The sequence below is a fragment of the Cervus elaphus genome, chromosome 16, assembly GCF_910594005.1.
Source record: "Cervus elaphus chromosome 16, mCerEla1.1, whole genome shotgun sequence".
NCBI lineage: Eukaryota > Metazoa > Chordata > Mammalia > Artiodactyla > Cervidae > Cervus > Cervus elaphus.
Genome location: NC_057830.1, coordinates 38,965,420 through 38,986,032, shown reverse-complemented (window position 1 = coordinate 38,986,032; position 20,613 = coordinate 38,965,420). Strand labels below are relative to the sequence as shown.

General features: G+C 41.4%; 1 protein-coding gene across 1 annotated transcript in view; it reads left to right on the top strand.

Annotated features, from left to right (window-relative positions):
* ADAM7 (ADAM metallopeptidase domain 7) overlaps positions 1-3,639 on the top strand; it is a 46,220-nt gene extending 42,581 nt beyond the window's left edge. Inside the window, exons 21-22 of the mRNA XM_043927887.1 lie at positions 2,325-2,381; positions 3,525-3,639. Of these exons, the coding sequence (XP_043783822.1) occupies positions 2,325-2,381; positions 3,525-3,569 (102 nt within the window). The 3' untranslated portion in view covers positions 3,570-3,639. The remainder of the gene's footprint in view (positions 1-2,324; positions 2,382-3,524) is intronic.
* Positions 3,640-20,613: the final 16,974 nt, after the last annotated feature.

Here is a 20,613-nt window from a genome sequence, read left to right as displayed (position 1 = left end):
ACATTAATGATGCTTGGTTAGATTTTTGGTACCCCAGGCCTCTTCCCAGTTCCGTTTCCACCAAACCATTCTTTCTGATTGTATTATAAAACCACTGAGGGTTAAGAGACAGCACTTAACAAAGGGTAACTTAGGCCAGAATGTAAAGAAACTCCTGGGCTTGCCAGATGTCACTAGTGGTAAAGAACCTGCCTGCAATGCAGGAGACATACAGAGATATGGGTTCAATCCCTGGGTCGGGAAGATCCCCTGGAGGAGGGCAGGGCACACACTCTAGTTATCCTTGTCTGGAGAATCCCACGGACAGAGGAGCCTGGCAGGCTGCATCCATGGGGTCGCAAAGAGTATGAAATAACTTAGCACTAACACATGCAAAGAAACTCCCACTCTCTCAGAAGTATGATTGCTTCATAGGTAGGTTCTTAGACTCATCCTTCACAAGAGGACAACCTAGGCAAGAGTGTTATCTCCGTGTGTTTCAACATTTGCACACTTACTAAGACTATATTCTAGGGAGGACTTGAAAATTGATTTTGTAGGCATGGGAAATAGTCCTATTTGTTTGAGCATTAACTGAAGGCTTAAGAGTATCTCTTTTCACCAGCGAAGAACCACAGAGCCCTTGGAGAGACTTCCAACCAGCATCTCCAGTCCGCACTACATCACTTTGGTATGTCCCTCCTCTCTGCCAGTTGTGCAGTCTGTGTCCATGTCACTAATAATCTTGGAGCCACTTACCCACTCCTCAGTTCCTTGAAAAGGTCCAGTGATATAACACAGCTCTCTGGCTCTGGGCAGAAATAGGAACTTCTCGGCAGGGCTGGGATTACGGTGATGGGAGTACAATGACTCCTGTAAGTACACAGATGCTGTCTTTATTTAAAACACTGCCTGTCTCATCATGAATTCTTGGGAATTAGTTCTGATTTAAAAAAAACAAAAACACAGTAATGTTTTTTACTATGTTATTTGCTATGATCACAGAGTTTGTCTGTAGCTCTTAAATGTTATTCCTGGGACAAGTGCCTTGCTAACCCTGCTCTAGTCCCAGCCCTGGTTCTCAGGGTAAAGCTGAATGATGGTTTCCAGAGACCTTGAACAGCAGAGGGCTTTCCACAAACTGAGGATGTGTGTTTCCCGAATCAATGTTGATGACAGAGAAGCCAGTTAGCTAAAGCAGCACACACATGCATGAGAGACATGGAGCCAAAACAGAGACATTACATAAGTAGGAAAGCAGAGAAGTAAAATACATCTCTCTTTACAATAAACGAGCCCAGATATTTTTCCTTAGCTCAGATTTATAGGTTTCCATTATAATTTTTACCATCATATTCTTACTCAGTCGCTCAGTCGTGTCTGACTCTTTGCTACTCCATGGATTGCCGCACGCCAGTCTTCCCTGTTCTTCACTGTCTCCCGGAGCTTGCTCAAACTCATGTCCATTGAGTCAGTGACACCATCTAACCATCTCATCCTCTTCTGCCCCCTTCTTCTCCTGCCCTCAGTCTTTCCCAGCATCAGGGTCTTTTCCAAAGAGCCAGCTCTTCGCATCAGGTGTCCAAAGTATTGGCGCTTCAGCATCAGTCTTTGCAATGTTCAGGGTTGATTTCCTTTAGAATGGACTGGTTGGATCTCCTTGCAGTTCAAGGGACTCACAAGAGTCTTCTCCAGCACCACAGTTCAAAAGCATCTATTCTTCAGTGCTCAGCCTTCTTTAGAAGATGGTTATTCATGACAGGAAATTTTAGTGAATCATGCAATCTCTGAATATGCACCAATATCTCATAATCTCTGGTGTCTTTGATGGACTTATTTCCTGAAGTCTTCATTTACTTAGATACAAAAAGAAGAGAGAGATTACAGGGTCTCTAAGATCACCTAAACCACTGGAGTCTTTATCTGCACCTGTATTCTCAAGTACACATAGAAATGTATTATTTACAGCTGGGTGCTAATCATCAAGTATATCTCTATAAAATCAGCAATTCTCATTATACATTCTTCACTGGATTGAAGGGGGTGACCGAGAGAGTGTTCAGTCTGTGGCTTCACAGACTCCTCCTACCACACAGAAGGGTCTCAGAGTGTGCTGGACAGGCAGGGTGGCACTGGCAGTTGGAGTTACAGCAAGGCCAACAAGAAAACATGATTTCTGATAAAACGTCCCTTAACCAGTACTCCACCCTCACCCACCTCTGCCCACTTCATTCCTACACAGTCTTAGTTTTTCATGGATCAAAAAGGGGTGGTCTGAGTGTGTATGTATGTCTGTGCATGATATCTTCTGGTTTAGTTCCTGACACAACAAATGTTTACTATAGAAATCTGCAAATAAAGAGCACAGAGGAATGGCAGATCCCAATTCAAGCGCCAAAATGGTAAGTTCCCGTATCAAATGGTTCCCTCCTTCTCAAATGCTCTTTTTGTGCTTTTTGCCTACTCGTTGAACGGAGAGATTCTCTGTTCTTATCAAAAGATTGAGATTGAGATGACGCAGAGAGTCCACCATGACTGAGCAACTAAACAACAATTATAGAGAAGTTATCCTTTCTGATGGAACAGTTTGCTTCATGATTGATTGCTTTGCTAAAACTTTCACTTACAAATCAATAACTCACTAAATCTGAGGGATAATTTTATTTTGAATGACTGTGTCTACTGGTAGAAAATTTATCAAAAATTTGTGGTTTTTGCCAAAGGGAGACAAAAGAGCATTGTGTGACTGACTACATTTTAGAGTTTTTGTTTTCATTCCTTCATTCATCCATTCATTGACTTTTCTTGAGTCTCTACAAAGTACTGGGCTAATAGGAGGGTTTTCCCTAGAAAGCATTCTTACTGGAAATCCTGCCCAATACACTTTCCCTTTGGGGATGGAGAAGGAAATGTTTTTTAGAAATTTGTTCTTTTTTTAATGTAATTTTATTTATTTTATTTTTGGCTGAGCTAGGTCTTTGCTGCTATGCAGGCTTTTCCCTAGTTGCGGCTAGCGGGGGCTACGCTAGTTGTGGTGTGAGGGTTTCTCATTGCAGTGGCTTCTCTGATGGTGGAACGTGGGCTCTAGAGCACAGACACTGTAGTTGTGGTGAACAGGCTTAGGTGCCCCGCTGCATGTGGGATCTTCCCTGGGCCAGGAATCCAACCCATGTCTCCTGCACTGGCAGGCGGATTCTTTACCACTGAGCCACCAGAAATGGTTTCAAGCAGTCCTTCCCCTCCACAAAGATGAAGCTGCCTCGTATTGGAGAGCAGAGAGAGACGGTCCTTAGGGCAAGCAAACTGTTTGCCTTCCTGTATTAAAAAACAAAATGGCTTTCTATCTTTTGTGACAGACTGGTCGATTTTACAATAACTGCTTAATTAGCCATGGCTAAGGAGATCTGGGAAAGTGTGGATAAATGTCGTACAACAGAATGTAAAAAGCTTGCTGTAATTAGCAGATATAAATGAGTCACTGAAATATAACATGCTTATAGATTTTGCAGAAAATAAATCACTTTTAACCATCTCTTTTTATTTAGAGCTTGAAACTGGATATCCAAAATGGCTGTGCGAGGCTAGGCTGAGGATCCTGGAAGCATGATCTTCTTAACCTTCCCTAGATATTTGCTACACAAATATCTGGTAGTTTCTCAGCTGTTTTTATCCAGACAGAACATGCTGAAGAGAAGTAGCATCTTTCCATAACATTTACTTGTAGAATTCACAACCTGTGGCTTAGACACACGCTAATATACCAAAAAAAAAAAAAAAAACTATCCTTTTTTAAATGCTCCTTTAGCTTCATACAACCATAAGTAGTCTACTTACACTAGTATTTTCTTACAAAATATTAATCTAACTACTTAAAACATGAGTCAAAACTTGGAAGTAAATTACAATGTTGAGTCTAAGAAGGAAAACATCTTTTATTACAGGTTATTTCTTTGGGAACATAAAAGTACTTATCTTAATTTGAACCTGACATAATTACCACTAATTATGGTTTAAATAAAGTTCTCTCCTGCAGAGATGCCAAGGAAATCCATGCAGGAGGCATCAGATTCCACTACTTAATTAAAAGGTCAATGGCTGTTCTGATCATTCCCTATCAGTGAAGGATGAAAAAGAATAATCACTTCAGCTACCAAATCTTAAACTTGTGAGGGTGGCCAAAGAGGACATGAAGCTCTCCTGGTCATTCAAAAAGCCTAGAAGTCAATTCTAACTTCCTTAATTTTTTAGACTTCTTTAAGAACTAGCCAGAAAACTCATAGACGTACAAAATTTTCAAAAAGTTGACTCCAGCAGAGAGGAAATACAATTTCCATGAAGGGCTTTTGAGATCCTTGCAATATATGGGTTTGAGCACTCCAGTGTGCAAGTTCTGTTCTATTTCTGGTTGATTACTTTGGTATGTGGGGTTGTCCTGGGAATGATTTCAGCTCTTTCTTATAAGGGTGCATCTCATCATATTCTCATATGTTCTCTATTTTCTTTTTTCTTAACTGCTCAAGCTATCTGCAATCATTTTTTCATTTACTGAAATAAAGTTTTTAAGAGCTAAATGCAAATTTTCTGATTCAATGAAATAAAAGCTGCAAATGAAAGAAGAAAGCTGGTTGTTCCTGGTGAATTTCTGTTGGAACGCTGACTGGTTGATGGGAGGAGCCAGTTAAATCAGCAAAGGATGGCAGTGAATCAGCAGTTTATACGTAGTGTGCTTGCAGTAGGCATCTACTCTTATTAAAGCCATTCCTTGAGAAAGAATACTGATAAATGCATGCTTAAAGCAAAACATGCTAACTGAAACATTTTATGTAAATTTTTGAAAAAGGAGAAATTCCATATCGTATACACTAGCCTCATTAAAGCAAGCAATAATCTTCATGTCCAAGACAAATAGTATGTGACACTCCTTATATGTGAAGTCTAAAAAAGTGGTATAATGAACTTATTTACAGAAACAGACTCTCAGATGTAGAAAACAAACATGATACGGGGCTGGGGGAAAGGATGAATTGGGAGATTGGACTTGACATATACACACATATTTATATGAAAGTAGATAACTGTTCAATACTCCGTAATGATCTATATGGGAAAAAATATGAAAAAGTGGATGCATGTATACGTACAACTGATTCACTTTGCTGTACACCTAAAACTTACACAACATTGTACATCAACTATAAATTGTTTTTTTTTTTTAAATAGACAAAATGGAGAGATGTTCACACATTCCAGTCCCCTGAACAATACATGTGTTGATGAACAATATACATTTTGGTGATATCTTATTCTCCCTTTAAAATAATCATTGTTCCCACATCTCTTTCAGAAAACTCCCCATCACCACTCATTTCCTCTGTCCTGGGCTCCACATTCAACTAACTACCAGTTTCTAGTGATTTTTTTTTTTCCAAATTTCTCTCTCTCTCCAATTATAAATGTCTGGAATTCCCTAAGTCCTCCCACTTCATTGCTTCCTGCCTAGATAATCATTCTAGACTTCTAATCTGCTGCCCTGTTTTTTAAACAACCCCAGGAGCTTTCTGACAATTAAGCCTCTTTTTAATTTTAAGTAATATTCATCATGCTTGTCCATATCACTCACCCTAGGTCTTCAAGACTTTATATTCATTTCAAATGCCTCTCTCTGCTCTATTTCCTAGGGATCTTCTTCTTCTAATACTGTCTACAGACTCAGAAGCATTTTCACAACCAGTGGTCCCCTTGTAAACACAGTTCTGTCTCTGGTTGTGGAAAGGTTACGATTTCATAGCCCTAATACTTCTGGCTCTTGTCATTTCCCCGAGGTTTGAATCCTATCCCTTGAATCCACGAGTGCTGTCAAGGCTCCTTCTGGGAATGGACACACCTGCTAGACCTACTATCTAAGCAACTCTGCCCTCTACCTCAGCCCCCTGAACGTCTTGCTGTCCAGTCATGAATAAACAACCCTTATTAATGCCTCAGCTTAGACTCAACCAGCCTGGAATGTTGTGTCTTGAGATGCTGGACTGGCTCTCTGCACTTAGGTCAAGTGCCCTCTGCCCTGGACAGAGGTGGGTTTATCTGGAAGCTAACGAATCTGGGGCTCTTCAGGGCCTATCACATGTGCTGCTGCTTCCCAGACCTTTTATCTAATTTTGCATTTGCGTTTCTTTAAATGACATTCAGTGGGCCCTTGTGGGTTGGGAAGAAGAAATTCAAACCATATGTCAGCCATGAGAACCTGTTGTATAGCACAAGGAACACACTGCTCAGAGCACTCTCCTCAGGGCCCTGTGGGGACCGAAATGGGAAGGACATCCCAAAAGCAGGGATGCGTGTATGCATGTGGCTGGTTCACTGTCAGCAGAAACTGGCACAGCAGTGTAAAGCAACTATATTCCAACAAGGCTTAATTAATTATCAATTAATTAATTTTTTTTCATTTATTTTTATTAGTTGGAGGCTAATTACTTTACAGTATTGTAGTGGTTTTTGTCATACATTGACATGAATCAGCCATGGATTTATGTGTATTCCCCATCCCGATCCCCCCTCCCACCTCCCTCTCTACCCGATCCCTCTGGGTCTTCCCAGTGCACCAGGCCTGAGCACTTGTCTCATGCATCCCACCTGGGCTGGTGATCTGTTTCACCCTAGATAATATACATGTTTCAATGCTGTTCTCTCGAAACATCCCACCCTCGCCTTCTCCCACAGAGTCCAAAAGTCTGTTCTGTACATCTGTGTCTCTTTTTCTGTTTTGCATATAGGGTTCCATATATATGTGTTAGTATACTGTAATGTTCTTTATCTTTCTGGCTTACTTCACTCTGTATAATGGGCTCCAGTTTCACCCATCTCATTAGAACTGATTCAAATGAATTCTTTTTAATGGCTGAGTAATATTCCATTGTGTATATGTACCACAGCTTCCTTATCCATTCGTCTGCTGATGGGCATCTAGGTTGCTTCCATGTCCTGGCTATCATAAACAGTGCTGCGATGAACATTGGGGTGCACATGTCTCTTTCAGATCTGGTTTCCTCTGTGTGTATGCCCAGCAGTAGGATTGCTGGGTCATATGGCAGTTCTATTTCCAGTTTTTTAAGGAATCTCCACACTGTTCTCCATAGTGGCTGTACTAGTTTGCATTCCCACCAACAGTGTAAGAGGGTTCCCTTTTCTCCACACCCTCTCCAGCATTTATTGCTTGTAGACTTTTGGATAGCAGCCATCCTGACTGGCGTGTAATGGTAACTCATTGTGGTTTTGATTTGCATTTCTCAATTAATTTTTAAAAGTGCTGATAGGAAACAAATAGGACAAAGATGCACCTTAGTTAGACTGAAGTTGTAATCACGGGGAGGGTGAGAGTGAACCAACCTGAAATGGTACAAGAAGGATGTGGGCATAGGAGAAGCATGGTAGGTTTGATGCGTCTCCCACATCCTCCCAGCTAACTGGGGAAAGACCTGCCTGGGCATTGAGTACTCAGGAGAACACCACAAAGAGGAAAATCCAAGATGGGAGTGAAACCCAGCTGAACCCTGCCTATGCTCCCCAGCCCACATGCAGATCAATGGCTGAGGGCCAAAGTTTATAGGCTCCCAGAGTGTGGACAAAACCAGCGCCTAAATCTCCAACCACTGAGTGATGCAGGGTCAGGAACCCCAAGGAAAAACAGTATAAAATATAAAAAGAAGTCGAATTGATCAGAGATGCTAGTGGCTGTACATGTCAAAAGGTGAAGGACGGGCAGGGGATGAATTCTGCAGTGTAAGTTTTTGCAAGTCACTTTAAAAAAATCCTCTGAAAAAATAAATCAAAATCTGTATTTGTTACAATATATTATCTAAATGTTATGGTGCCAAGGAATATCAAGTGTATTTTTACATTAGTTCTGCCAGGACTGCAGTGAGCCATTCCCTTCTCCAAGGGACCTTCCCAACTCAAGTATCGAGCCCAGGTCTCCTGAATTACACACAGATTTTTTACCATCTGAGCCACCAGGGAAGCCTAGGACTGCAGTGATGACAACACAAACTAAAACAAAACCAACATTCCCAGTAGCATCCATTATAGTCCTCCTTGGCTATCAGCGGAGGATTAGTTCCAGGCCCCCAGGGGAGACTAACCTCCCAAGCTCAAGTAGCTTACATAAAGTGGTGAAGTTGTCCTTTTTTTTTTTTTTTTTTTTTTTTTTCCCCTATTATTTGCAATGTAACCTATGGGCTTCCCTTGTGGTTCAGATGTGTCAGGTAACATTTAACAGGAGGCTTCCTCTGCGCTGTTTTGAATCTGTCAGGAACCCTCTGGCCCTTATTTATTCCTGAACATTCAGGAATAAGAGGAGAGGCACGCCTTTCCTGGGGCTGAGGAATCCAGGCATTTCTCATTACAGTGATAAGTACCCACTTCCTTTTTATGAGCCAAATGGTAAAAGATGATTGTTTGCAACTCTCTCTTTGATAGGGGTCATCTTATGTTTTTTAAGTCTGGAATTTTAATCTTTATCTTTGCTGAGAATTACTACAGTATATATGCCCACGCCATGTTGATTAAAACACCTTTGCTCCATCAGAGCTTTGGTCCCCGTGTCTTTCTTTCCTTCTATTCCTTCTCTCTTTCTCTGTCTCTATTTCTGGCTAATTCCTCGGAGCGTGGAGGCCCGCTGAGCTCACTTTCTTGCCCGGGCTTCTAAGACCCTCTCGAGAAGGCGCACTGCGCCTTCACCCACTCGAGAGGGCACCTGGTGCCTACGTGGAGCAGCGCCAGCCCTAAGAACAGGGCTCTATTGGCTTTCCGCGTAAACCAGGGGATATCAGCCTCTTTCTCTCTTACGCTTGGAACCACCAGGTTCCGGTCCATTAAAGGATCAACAAGATGGTAAAGAATTCATCTGCTATGCAGGACACTCGGGTTCAATCTCTGGATCTGGAAGATCCCCTAGAAAAGGGAATAGCTACCCACTCCAGTATTCCTACCTGGGAAATTCCATGGACAGAGGAGCCTGGCAGGCTACAGTCCATGGGGTCGCAAAGAATCGGACAAGATTGAGCGACTACCAAGACGGAGTGTCTAACACTTATGCAATGCACATGTATACTTTGAATCATTTCTACATTATTTATAATACCTAATGCAAGGAAAATAGTACTTTTGTTAATAGTTATAAACACAATGTAAATGCTACATAAATAAGAGCTGAGATGTGGCAGATTCAATTTTTGCCTTTTGGAACTTTCGAATTTTTTTTTCAATGTTTTTTTATCCATAGTTTATTGAATTCCTGGATATAAATGTGATTGCAGAGAACTGATTGACTGTCTTCTCAAATATCAACCAGGTATAGAGCCACTCTGCCTTTTTATCAAGGCACCTGGACTGATAGGTGATTGTGGAATTTAAAAACTGAACTTTGGATGTGCTAAAATTGTGAAATCATCCTGAAGAAAGCTAAACATTTCCTTATAAACATTTCCTTGCCACTTCTGTGGCAGGTCTTTCGGTACCTGATAACCTAACAATGAAGTTCCTAGAAAGGTCACTAGGAGGCGACATAGAAAACTAAATCTGCGAGCAAGTAGCCTGATTCCATTCCTTTGTTAGACACCAGTCGTCAGAAACAGTGACTTTAAACAAACTCACTAAGAATTTTGTTAAAGTCCTCTTCCTGATCATTAAGGAAGTAGCTTTGGGTGAATTTTGACAGACTAAACTTCCCTGTCTGCCAGGATCACGGGTTGAGGGAGAAAATAAAGAGCATATCGCTGAAAAGAGAGGAGAGCGGGGTTGGCAGCCTGAAAGCTTTGATTGGAGATTCTAACTGGAAAGACAAGTCCTTTTTACTCTGTTTTGAAATCCAGTCCTCTTGAAGCTGACTTGTCAATAGCCCCAAATAACCCAGTCTCCTGAAGGCTCTTGTGAGTTTTGCTTTTGTTTTTAAATCTTGTAGTATCTTGTTTACTTAGTTTTTGGAATCCATGAGATTGGCCACTGCTGCCGTGGATGCTTGAAGGTACCCACCCCTCCCCACCCAGGTACACCTAAGGGATTTTAAATGTCAGGAGAAGCCACAGCCTGCGTGACTGCTGGGACTCAATGGTGGACCCTTGACGACAATGGATCATCACCAAAGACTGAGAAATAATTGGAAGGCTGAGCTGATTGGCAGCTTCCTGATCACTTTTCTGCCTGAAGGTCAGGCTTTCAGGAAACTCAGAAGCCATTATGTAAGGAAGTGGCTGCCTTGAGGCTTTGACAGAATGCATTAACATCTTTCTCCAGGAAAAGCTACCCTGAGCTATACGTAATGGATATCGATTGCTCAGAAAAGAAGATATAACTTTAAACCTTGGGGGGTCTCCAGAGATGAAAGACAGAGAAAAAGGAGGGCTAGTTTGGAAGAAACCACGCCAGGGCTATCTTAGAGAATCCTAGATAAGTGACTGCAAAAGCCATGGACACCAGCGATTTGCTACAAGGAGAGCAAAGACAGCATTTATTGAGTGCATGCTATTTGTTAAGCATTAATCTAAGCACTTAATAGCATAATTTCATTCTTAAATTGAAACAACTCTGTGAGTATTATTCAGTCGTTAAGTCAAGTCCAATTCTTTGTGATCTCATAGACTGTATGCCAGGCTCCTCTGTCTTCCACTATCTCTTGCAGGTTGCTCAAATTCATGTCCATTGAGGCGGTGATGCTATCTAACCACCCCATCCTGTTGTCTGCTTCTCCTCCCACCCTCAGTCTTTCCCAGCACCAGGGTCTTTTCCAGTGAGTCAGCTCTTCACATACGGTGGCTTCAGCATCAGTCCTTCCAATGACTATTCAGGGTTGCTTTTCTTTAGGATTGACTGGTTTAATCTCATTGCTGTCGAAGGGACTCTCAAGAGTCTTCTTCAGCACAATTCAAAAACATCAGTTGTTCAGTGCTCAGCTTTATTTATGGTCTAACTCTCACATTAGTACATATGAGCTAATATTATTATCCTCATTTTACAGTTTGAGAAAAATTAAGATCAAAAGTCAAATAATCCACTGAGAGAGAGCTAGCTGATTAAATATCATAGTCAGGACATCAACCCAGGAAGTCTAACTCCAAAGAGTATGCTTTCAATCATTCCCATGCTGCTCGGGTAAATATAATTTTGATAGCGGAAAGGTAGACTCCCTCAATTTCAGACTCCTGGAAAGGAAATGAATATATCTCACTCCCACTCTCATTTTCCATCCAGCAAACTTCCTAACCTTTGGAGCCACAGGGACAATGATTCATAGGTTTACACAGCCAGGAAAGACAAGAACATCCACCCAGTAATGACCCCCCAATTTAGGCAATCGCTGGTTGAGATGCTGTTGTTCACAGAGGGCTTTGTTTGGGGATACAGCTGAGGCTGCAGTTCCTTTTACCATTCTCTTGGCCACTCCCTAGCGGGTGCTTGTGATCCCGAAATCTTTTCTGTGTTTTACAACTACTTTAGGTTCTGGCTTCCCCAGGGTCTCAGATAGTAAAGAATCTACCTGCAATGCGGGAAACCTGGGTTTGATCACTGTGTCAGGAAGATCACCTGGAAAAGTGAATGAAAATCCACTCCTGTATTCTTGCCTAGAGAAACCCATGGACAGAAGAGCCTAGCGGGCTACATTTCATGGGATCACAAAGAGTCCAACACACTGAGCGACTAACACTTTCACTTTCTAGGCTCTGGAAGATGCTTCCTCAACAGGACAGGACTGTCTCTGGGTGATGTTCTACTTCAGTTTAGCATGCCTAGGAAAGCTGTCTGGTGCTGCCCCCACCATCTGGGCAGAGAAGGAAAACCAGCAGAATTATTGACACTCGAAAGGAGCCAATGCGTCGGGGGATGGTAGGCATCAATACAGAGACAGAGTCTCTGATGAAACCTTCTTCCTTGCTTGAATAAAGAATGCACCAGATGAATGGTCATCTTTAATAGGTAAGGAAAGAGGACATTTGTACTGCACCTTTTTAGACTCCAGGTCTAAACTTCTAGACTTTTACACGCTCACCCTGGGATGTCCACTGCAAAGCTTTGTGACCAGTATTATTTTACAGATGAGAAAACGAAGCATAACCGGTCCCTATATGCAGCTGTAAATGGCAAAACAAGAAAATCTGACCATATGCTTCAGACTAAAGCCACAATCTGAACTCTTCCCCACTCCAGTTTTGAGGCTGATTGGTCATGCTGGGTGGCTCAGTGGTAAAGACTCTGCCTGCCAAGGAGATGCAGGTTCCATCCCTGGGTCAGGAAGAACCCCTGGAGGAGGAAATAGCAACCCACTCTAGTATTCTTGACTGGGAGATCCCATGGACTGGGGGGCCTGGTGGGATACAGTCCTTGGAGTTTCAAAGAACTGGACACAACTTAGCAACTGAGCACTGAATCGTGCCCCAAGATGATAACAACATCACAGGTGGTCTCAGAATGACTTACGAGTTTATTCTTGGGGAAACAACATTGATCTAGGAAGTGGTTTGCCAACCAGGTGCAGTGGGTGGGCCTGTGTTTTTGCCATAAAGCAGCAGATATCAATTTCATTTTCACATCTTCTGCAGGTTCTTCAAAGTAATGATTAGAGGGAAGGAAATATTCAAAGGCCTGTCATCATTCTAGCCGGACTCAAAAAAAAAAAAAAAAAAAGGCTCATTGGATAGGAAAACAAATGATTTTAGGCATATCATCCAGCATTTAAAAATCATTCTTGAGACTTCCCTGGAAGTCTGGTTTTTAAGACTCTGAGCTTCCCCTGCAGGGGCAAGGGTTTTATTCCTGATCAGGGAACTGAGATTCTGCAAGCTGCGTGGCACAGCCAAAATATATTTTTTTAATATTTTTTAAAAAGGATAACAATATCCCATTGATTCAATAAATAAATAAATAAATAATAAAAATCATTCTCATCTCATATTTAAACTCTTCCATTCTCTTACCTTATCAGCATCAGGCTCTTGATATAGTAGTTTATACTGATGACCCAGGAGTGGTGAAATTAAAAAAAAAAAAGAAACCTGAGGTCCTGACTCAGGGACATGCTTATTCAGGTCCAGGGTAAGTAAATGGAGATGAGTTTGATCTCAGAAATGTGTGTGGTGCTCTCTCTGCAGAGAGACTTGGATGAAGACATTGTTATCTACTGGGGTGTTTATGCTGCCAAAGGAATGAAAAAAATATCTTCCAAGGAGCACACGGAACTCATTTGATACCACAGTATTGAGGCCATGCCAGTCAACCCAGAGTAGAAATCAGTTCATTCCATCTCATTAACGCTGCCTTGGTGGTTTAACAGGTTTCTATGCTGAAAATATCATCAGCTGGGCACTTGACACACAAGATCCCACCTTCAGAAATGAATTATCAGTCATAAGTCCAGTGTGATGCCAACTGCACCCTGGGTTCACTTGGATATTCAACTCTCAGAAAGAAGAGTGAGAAATCTAAAAGGGAGGTGATATATAGATACTTCCAGGGCTGCCCCGGTGGCTCGGCAGGTAAAAAAAAATCCACCTGCAAAGCAGGAGACACGGGAGATGAGAGTTCAATCCCTGCGTCAGGAAGATCCCCTGGAGGAGGAAATGGCAACCCACTCCAGTATTCTTGCCTGGGAAATCCCATGGACAGCAGAGCCTGTCAGACTACAGTCCAAAGCATCCCAAAGAGTCAGACATGACTGAGCGGCTGAGACGCGTGTATACAGTACACAGAGCTGACTCACTCTGTTGTACAGTAGAAACCAACACGACCGTGTAGAGCAACTATACTCCAATAAAAGCTAGTTCAAAAAAGAGAGTGTTACAGTGGAAATCATTCCCAGGATCACAGAACAGCCAAAATATGACCTTTTTCACTAGGAACTCCCCCACTTAAAGCAACTCTTGAAGCAAACAACCAAAACCTAGAAACAGAGACCAATGATCCTTATATATTTCAGAGGGAAAAATGGCTTAAAATAACGAAATATATAGCAAACATGGATCAATACCATTTAGGTTCTGCTTCTTTAATTATCCGTTTACTCCATTATTCAGCATGGGTTCATTGCACACTTGCTGTATTGGAGGTGATTATTCTAGGTTCAGCAGATGTCACCACTCTAACGGCAGAAAGCGAAGAACTAAAGAGCCTCCTGATGAAGGTGAAAGAGGAGAGTCAAAAAGCTGGCTTAAATCTCAGTGTTCAAAAAACAAAGATCATGGCATCTGGTCCCATCACATCTGGCAAACAGATGGGGGAACAGTGGAAACAGTGACAGACTTTATTTTCTTGGGCTCCAAAATCACTGCAGATGATGATGGCAGCCATGAAATTAAAAGAGGTTTGCTCCTTGAAACAAAAGCTATGACCAACCGAGACAGAATATTAAAAAGCAGAGACAATACTTTGCCAACAAAGGTCCATATAGTCAAAGCTATGGTTTTTCCATTAGTCGTGTATGGATGTGAGGGTTGGACCATAAAGAAGGCTGAGCGCCAAAGAATTGATGCTTTTGAACTGTGGTGTTGGAGAAGACTCTTGAGAGTCTCTTGGACTACAAGGAGATCCAGCCTGTCAATCCTAAAGGAAATCAGTCCTGAATACTCATTGGAATAACTGATGCTAAAGCTGAAACTCAAATACTTTGACCACCTGATGCAAAGAGCTGACTCATTACAAAAGACCCTGAGAAAAGACCCTGGGAAAAATTAAAGGCAGGAGGAAAAGAGAACGACAGAGGATGAGATGGTTGGATGGCATCACCGACTCGGACATGAGTTTGAGCAAGCTGTGGGAGATGGTGAAGGACAGGGAAGCCTGGCGTGCTGCAGTCCATGGGGTCACAAAGAGTTAGACACAATTGAGTGACTGAACAAGAATGAAAAATTCAAAGTGAAAGTGTGAAGGTGTCAGTTGCTCAGTCGTGCCCAACTCTTTGTGAAACCATGGGCTGTAGCCCGCCTGAGTGCTCTGTCCATCGGTTTTCCCAGGCAAAAATACTGGAGTGGATTGCCATTCCCTTCTCCAGGGGATCTTCCTGACCCAGGGATTGAACCTGAGCCTCCTGCATTGCAGATTCTCTACCATCTGAATCACCAGGAAAGCCCAAGGAACCCAAGCCTCATGGAAAGGCAAAACAGGTGATGAAAGGCACGTAGGAGGAAGAATAGATGGGGCTGCCCAGGTTAATGAAGAGGAGGTGTACACTGTTTGTTGGAGTGGAGGAGCCTTCAAGAAGGCACCTTTTCATTGAGATCTTAACAAATGTTCAAAGATTTACCAAGCAGAAACTGAGGACTATAAGAACTGGAAAGTCTGTGGACACCAGGGTTTAATGGGTCCATTCATAGTCCATCATAGAAGTTCATCATAGAAGATGCCATGCTTTATAGAGACCAAGGATGGTAGAGACAGCCAAAAGAGGGTGGCTTCACAAGGCTTTTTTTCTGAGTGAGGGGAGAGGAATTGGGCAGAGGGGAAAGTTGATATTGGCTTCTAGGGTTCTGTTCTATATAGACAAGGCCTCATCAGGTCCTTCACCAAGAGAGAGGATGAACCAGCTTAGACTAGAGGCAATAGTAAGTTGGAGGCATTTTTAACTGACTCTTATGTAGATAGTGTAGTGAATTAATATGATAGCAAAGTAAAACTAGGGAAAATTACTCAGAAAAGTTTTATTATTTTTTTTAAAAGGTGACTTAAAAATATTTATTCTGCTCCCTCTGCTAACTCAGATGGTAAAGAATCCACCTGCAATGCAGGAGATCTGGGTTAGATCCCTGGGTCGGGAAGATACTCTGGAGAAAGGACTGATAACCCACTCCAGTATTCTTGCCCAGAAAATTCCGTGGACAGAGGAGCCTGGGGGCTACAGTTCATGAGATCACAAAGAGTCAGACACGACTGAGCGACTAACACTTTTCACTTTTTCTTCACTTTCTCAATTATTGTGCTAAAAGCTGACTACCTCCAGCAGATCCTTGGACCAGTAGCACAGGGTTGAATACAAGATAGGCTCATTACCTACCATTGAGAGTTTAAATAAATGTGTTGCTTTTTAAAGTAATGAAAATAATGCCCAATGAAGTCAGATACTTAGTGGAAAATAACTGAGATATTGATAATTCTTGGCATAGGACTCAATTCCCCTAGATGTTGATACAGTACATAGTTCCTCCCCATCCTGAGATTCATGGCTGGATCGGGTGAGGCAGACTGGGACCTGGGACCGGAGACCTTTGCTGAGGTGTTTGCACCTGGACAAATACTTCCTCAAGCAACAAAACATCAAGTAACTATTAATATAAGAGACTAAAAATAAATGTGTGCATGTGCGGTTGTGGCAAATTATGGACAGCAAGATACATAAAGACCAAAACCCAGCTGCCATTTCCAAGGAGCCAGAAACAAATCGGGTGAGGCAGACTGGGACCTGGGACCGGAGACCTTTGCTGAGGTGTTTGCACCTGGACAAATACTTCCTCAAGCAACAAAACATCAAGTAACTATTAATATAAGAGACTAAAAATAAATGTGTGCATGTGCGGTTGTGGCAAATTATGGACAGCAAGATACATAAAGACCAAAACCCAGCTGCCATTTCCAAGGAGCCAGAAACAAAAGCAGGTTCACAGCTAGAGAGAAATTTCTTCTTAGGTTGAGTCATACCTTGAGTCTCACCCATACCTGATTTAGATCATATTTAGATGAAAATTTGGACTTTTAGAGTACATGCTAGAATGAGTTAAGACATTTAGGGCTGTTGTGATGGGGTGAATGGTTTCTGCATACATGAAGGATATGAATATGGAGAAGCCAGAGGAAGGTGTGTTATGAGCTGAATTGATTTCCCATCTGCAAATTCATACGCTGAAGTCCTCATAGCTAAAACTTTGGAATTTTACTGTATTTGGAGATAATGCTTCTAAAGAGGTAATTAAGTTAAACAAGGTCATTAGGGTGGGCTCTTCTACAGTAAGTCCCCTATATACAGGTTTCATTCCAAGAGCCAGTTCATAAGTCCAGTTTGTTTGTAAGTCCAACAAAGTTAGCCTAGGTACCCAACTAACACAATTGGCTATATAGTAGTGTATTGTCCTAGGTTTATAAAACTTTTCACACAAATAATGCATAAAAAATAAAAGCAAAAAAACCAACATTTTTAATCTTGCAGTGCAGTACCTTGAAAAGTACAGTAGTCCAGTACCACAGCTGGTATACAAGGGCTGGCATCGAGTGAACAGGCAAGAGGAATTACTGACCAGAGGAGGGAGAGGAGGGGCTGAAGAAAGGGGAAGCTTTAGTTGCTCAGTCGTGTCTGACTCTTCGCAGTCCTGTGGACTGTAGCCTCTGTCCCTGGAATTCTCCAGGCCAGAATATTGGAGTGGGTAGCCATTCCCGTCTTCAAGGGATCTTCCCAACCCAGGGATCAAACACGATTCTTCATCATTGCAAGCAGATTCTTTACCGTCTGAGCTACCAGAGAAACAAAGGAAATTCTATGCATTCAGAAACCATGAGAAACATGAATTCAGAGATGGAAGCTAAATGAATGCCACTTTAATCACAGTTTCAATTTTTGTCTCATAGTAAGGATTCAATGAACAGCATACCACATTTTAGAAAATTTCAAAGCAGAATTGAAATTAAATCATTAGAAGTAAGAATTAGTAGGGAAAAAACAACAGACTAAAATTCACAAATATAATTAATGTTGGAATTAGTGGTTTCAAAAATAAGAAATAAGTACATAATTACATTTAAAGAGTTAAAAGTTGACCAGAAAAAGAAATTAGGAACAAAAATAACCTCTAGATTTAAAAATAGATAAAATATAATTAAAAATTAAAATGCAATGGATGTGCTGAACAGCATGTTAGACATAGCCAAAGAGAGAAGTAATAAGTTTTATGGCAGGTCTAAAGAAGGTATCCAGTTATGCAGCATTGTGAGATATAGCTGAGGGGAAGCATAAGTAACTTATTTAGAAATACTGAGATAGTGGAAATAACTTACAGTATTGATTGTTTGGTGTATAGTGGATGGAAACCAAGAATGGGGAAGTATGCAGCAGAAGCTCTTATCTTTCATTATAAATCTTGAATATTACTGGATATTTTAAACTATATGTATTTCATGAAAAAGTATTTTATTTATTGTTTTAAATTTTATTCTATGTTGGTTTATGGTTGATTAATAATGTGTTAGTTTCAGATGTACAGCAAAGTGTTTCAGTGTTACATATGTATGCATCCTGGTGGCTCAGAGGTTAAAGCGTCTGCCTACAATGCAGGAGACCTGGGTTCGATCCCTGGGCTGGGAAGACCCCCTGGAGAAGGAAATGGCAACCCACTCCAGTATTCTTGCCTGGAGAATCCCATGGATGGAGGAGCCTGGTGGGCTACAGTCCACGGGGTCGCAAAGAGTCGGACACAACTGAGCGACTTCACTTCGCTTCATTCTTTAGAAAAAAAAAAAAACTTTTAAAAGAGATAAGACAGCTATTCTTTATGAGACTCAGTAATCTAATTTAGAAATCAAAGTTCTGGTTCATATAAATAAGAAAATAATGTAGACAATTGTGATGAAAATTTAATATATTTATTTTCTGGCTGAAAATCAAAAGATGCTGTTTTTCTGATCTTCACAATAATTTTTCCCCTATATTACAAGTTGGTTTCCCCTAGTTGAGAGTTTAGGCAGGGCAGACTAAATCCCGGCATTGATTCAACAAGCACCAAGACTGTGCCATCATCATTCTGCCAGAGGGACAATGTAAAATTGACTAAGAGACAAAACTGCGGCTAATCCAAAGAGACATATACAAAGTGGGTCCTTAAAATGCAGTAGAAGAAGTGTCAAGAAATTGCGTATTGAAAATTAACTGGAATTGGAGAGCTAGGCAATTTAGGGACAATTTGTTAGGATGAGTAGAATAGGAGATGGTCTGGAATAATTAGAGATGGGAGTCTGTGCCTGCACTAGGCTTGTGTGAATTCCTCATATACATTGGCTTCTGTGAGTTCAACCAGTAAAGAGGATGGAGGGGATAAGAAATCAGACTGTCCTATGAAGTGAATGAGTGAGTGATAGCCGCTCAGTCGTGTCCAACGCTTTGCAACTCCATGGACTGTAGCCTGTCAGGCTCTTCTGTCCATGGAATTCTCCAGAACAGAATTCCTGGAGAGGCTTGCTGTTTCCTTCTTCAGGGAATCTTCCCAATCCAGGGATCAAACCCAGGTCTCCCGCATTGCAGGCAGATTCTTTACCGTCTGAGCCACAAGGGAAGCCCAGTCCTATGAAAAGACTCAGAAATTGAACAAACAAACACACCTATGAATACAAAGGGTAAATTGCTCTCTTATTGTGAAATCCAATTTTGCGTGGCTTATGTAAATCATTGAGATTACCAGTCTTCGAGTGATCAAGACAGAACCCAGTTTTGCTGTAATGCTGAAACAACGTCATGTCAGTGACACTAGAAATCTGACCGACTTGTCAAAGCATCCTGCTTTTGACTAAGAATTCTGGCACTGTGGGTTTACTTAACCTCTTTTCTTTAAGGGGTACTGCTAATATAGGACTGTTATAATTAAATCTTCTTAATACAGAAGGATTTTAAAAAGTGATTTCCTATTTTAATTAGATGTAGTGGTGATCAGACTACCTTGCATTACACTATAGTACTTAGCAGATGATAGTGCAATTTTCTTCTTATCACTGAGAAAAAATTTTATTAGCAGAGTCAGAGAATGCCCACTTATATGAGATAACTAAAAATGGTTTTTAGAAGAGGAATAGCTACGTCACAAGAAAAATGGTAAAATCTTCTAAGCCAATGATACTTGCAGTCCTATGGTTAAAATCCTTCCCTTTTTCATACCAAAATTTTGATCTATGTATATGTTGTATGTGCTTAGTTATGATTGACTCTTTGAGACCCCGTGGATTGTAGCCTGCCAGGCTCCTCTGTCCATGGGATTCTCCAGGCAAGAATACTGGAGTGGGTAGCCATTCCCTTCTTCAGAGGATCTTCTCAACCTAGGGATTGAATCCAGGTTTCCTGCACTGCAAGCAGATTCTCTACTGTCTGAGCCACCAGGGAAGCCCATGCATATTGTTGAGTATATATTTTTCCCCTTAATTACAAGAGGTACAAATTTCCTCCTTAAGGCACTTTTTTGACAAGATATTAGAAATAGGACTACCAGATTTGCTTTAGTTAGCTAGCTTTTTTAATAAAGCCAATGATAACCAAGGAAACGTTCGTATTTCTAGTGGCAACCAGAGTATGGTAGGAAGCCCAAGACATGGTCTGAAATGCACCTTGGTGCTGTGTGGGTTTGGTTGGTTCGGGAGGTAAAGATTTATCTGATAGGGCACAAAAGATACTTTATGTTTTTAAAGATTTTTTGATGTGGACCATTTTTAAAGACTTTCTGTACTGAATTTGCTACAATATTTCTTCTGTTTTTATGTTTTGACTTTTTGGTCTGAGGCATATAAGATCTTAGCTCCCCGACCAGGGATCGAACTTGCATTCCTGCACCAGAAGGCAAAGCCTTGACCACAGGACTGCCAGGGAAGTCTCCAAAAGATACTTTAAATCATTCTGTTCTCAAGGCTCTTACT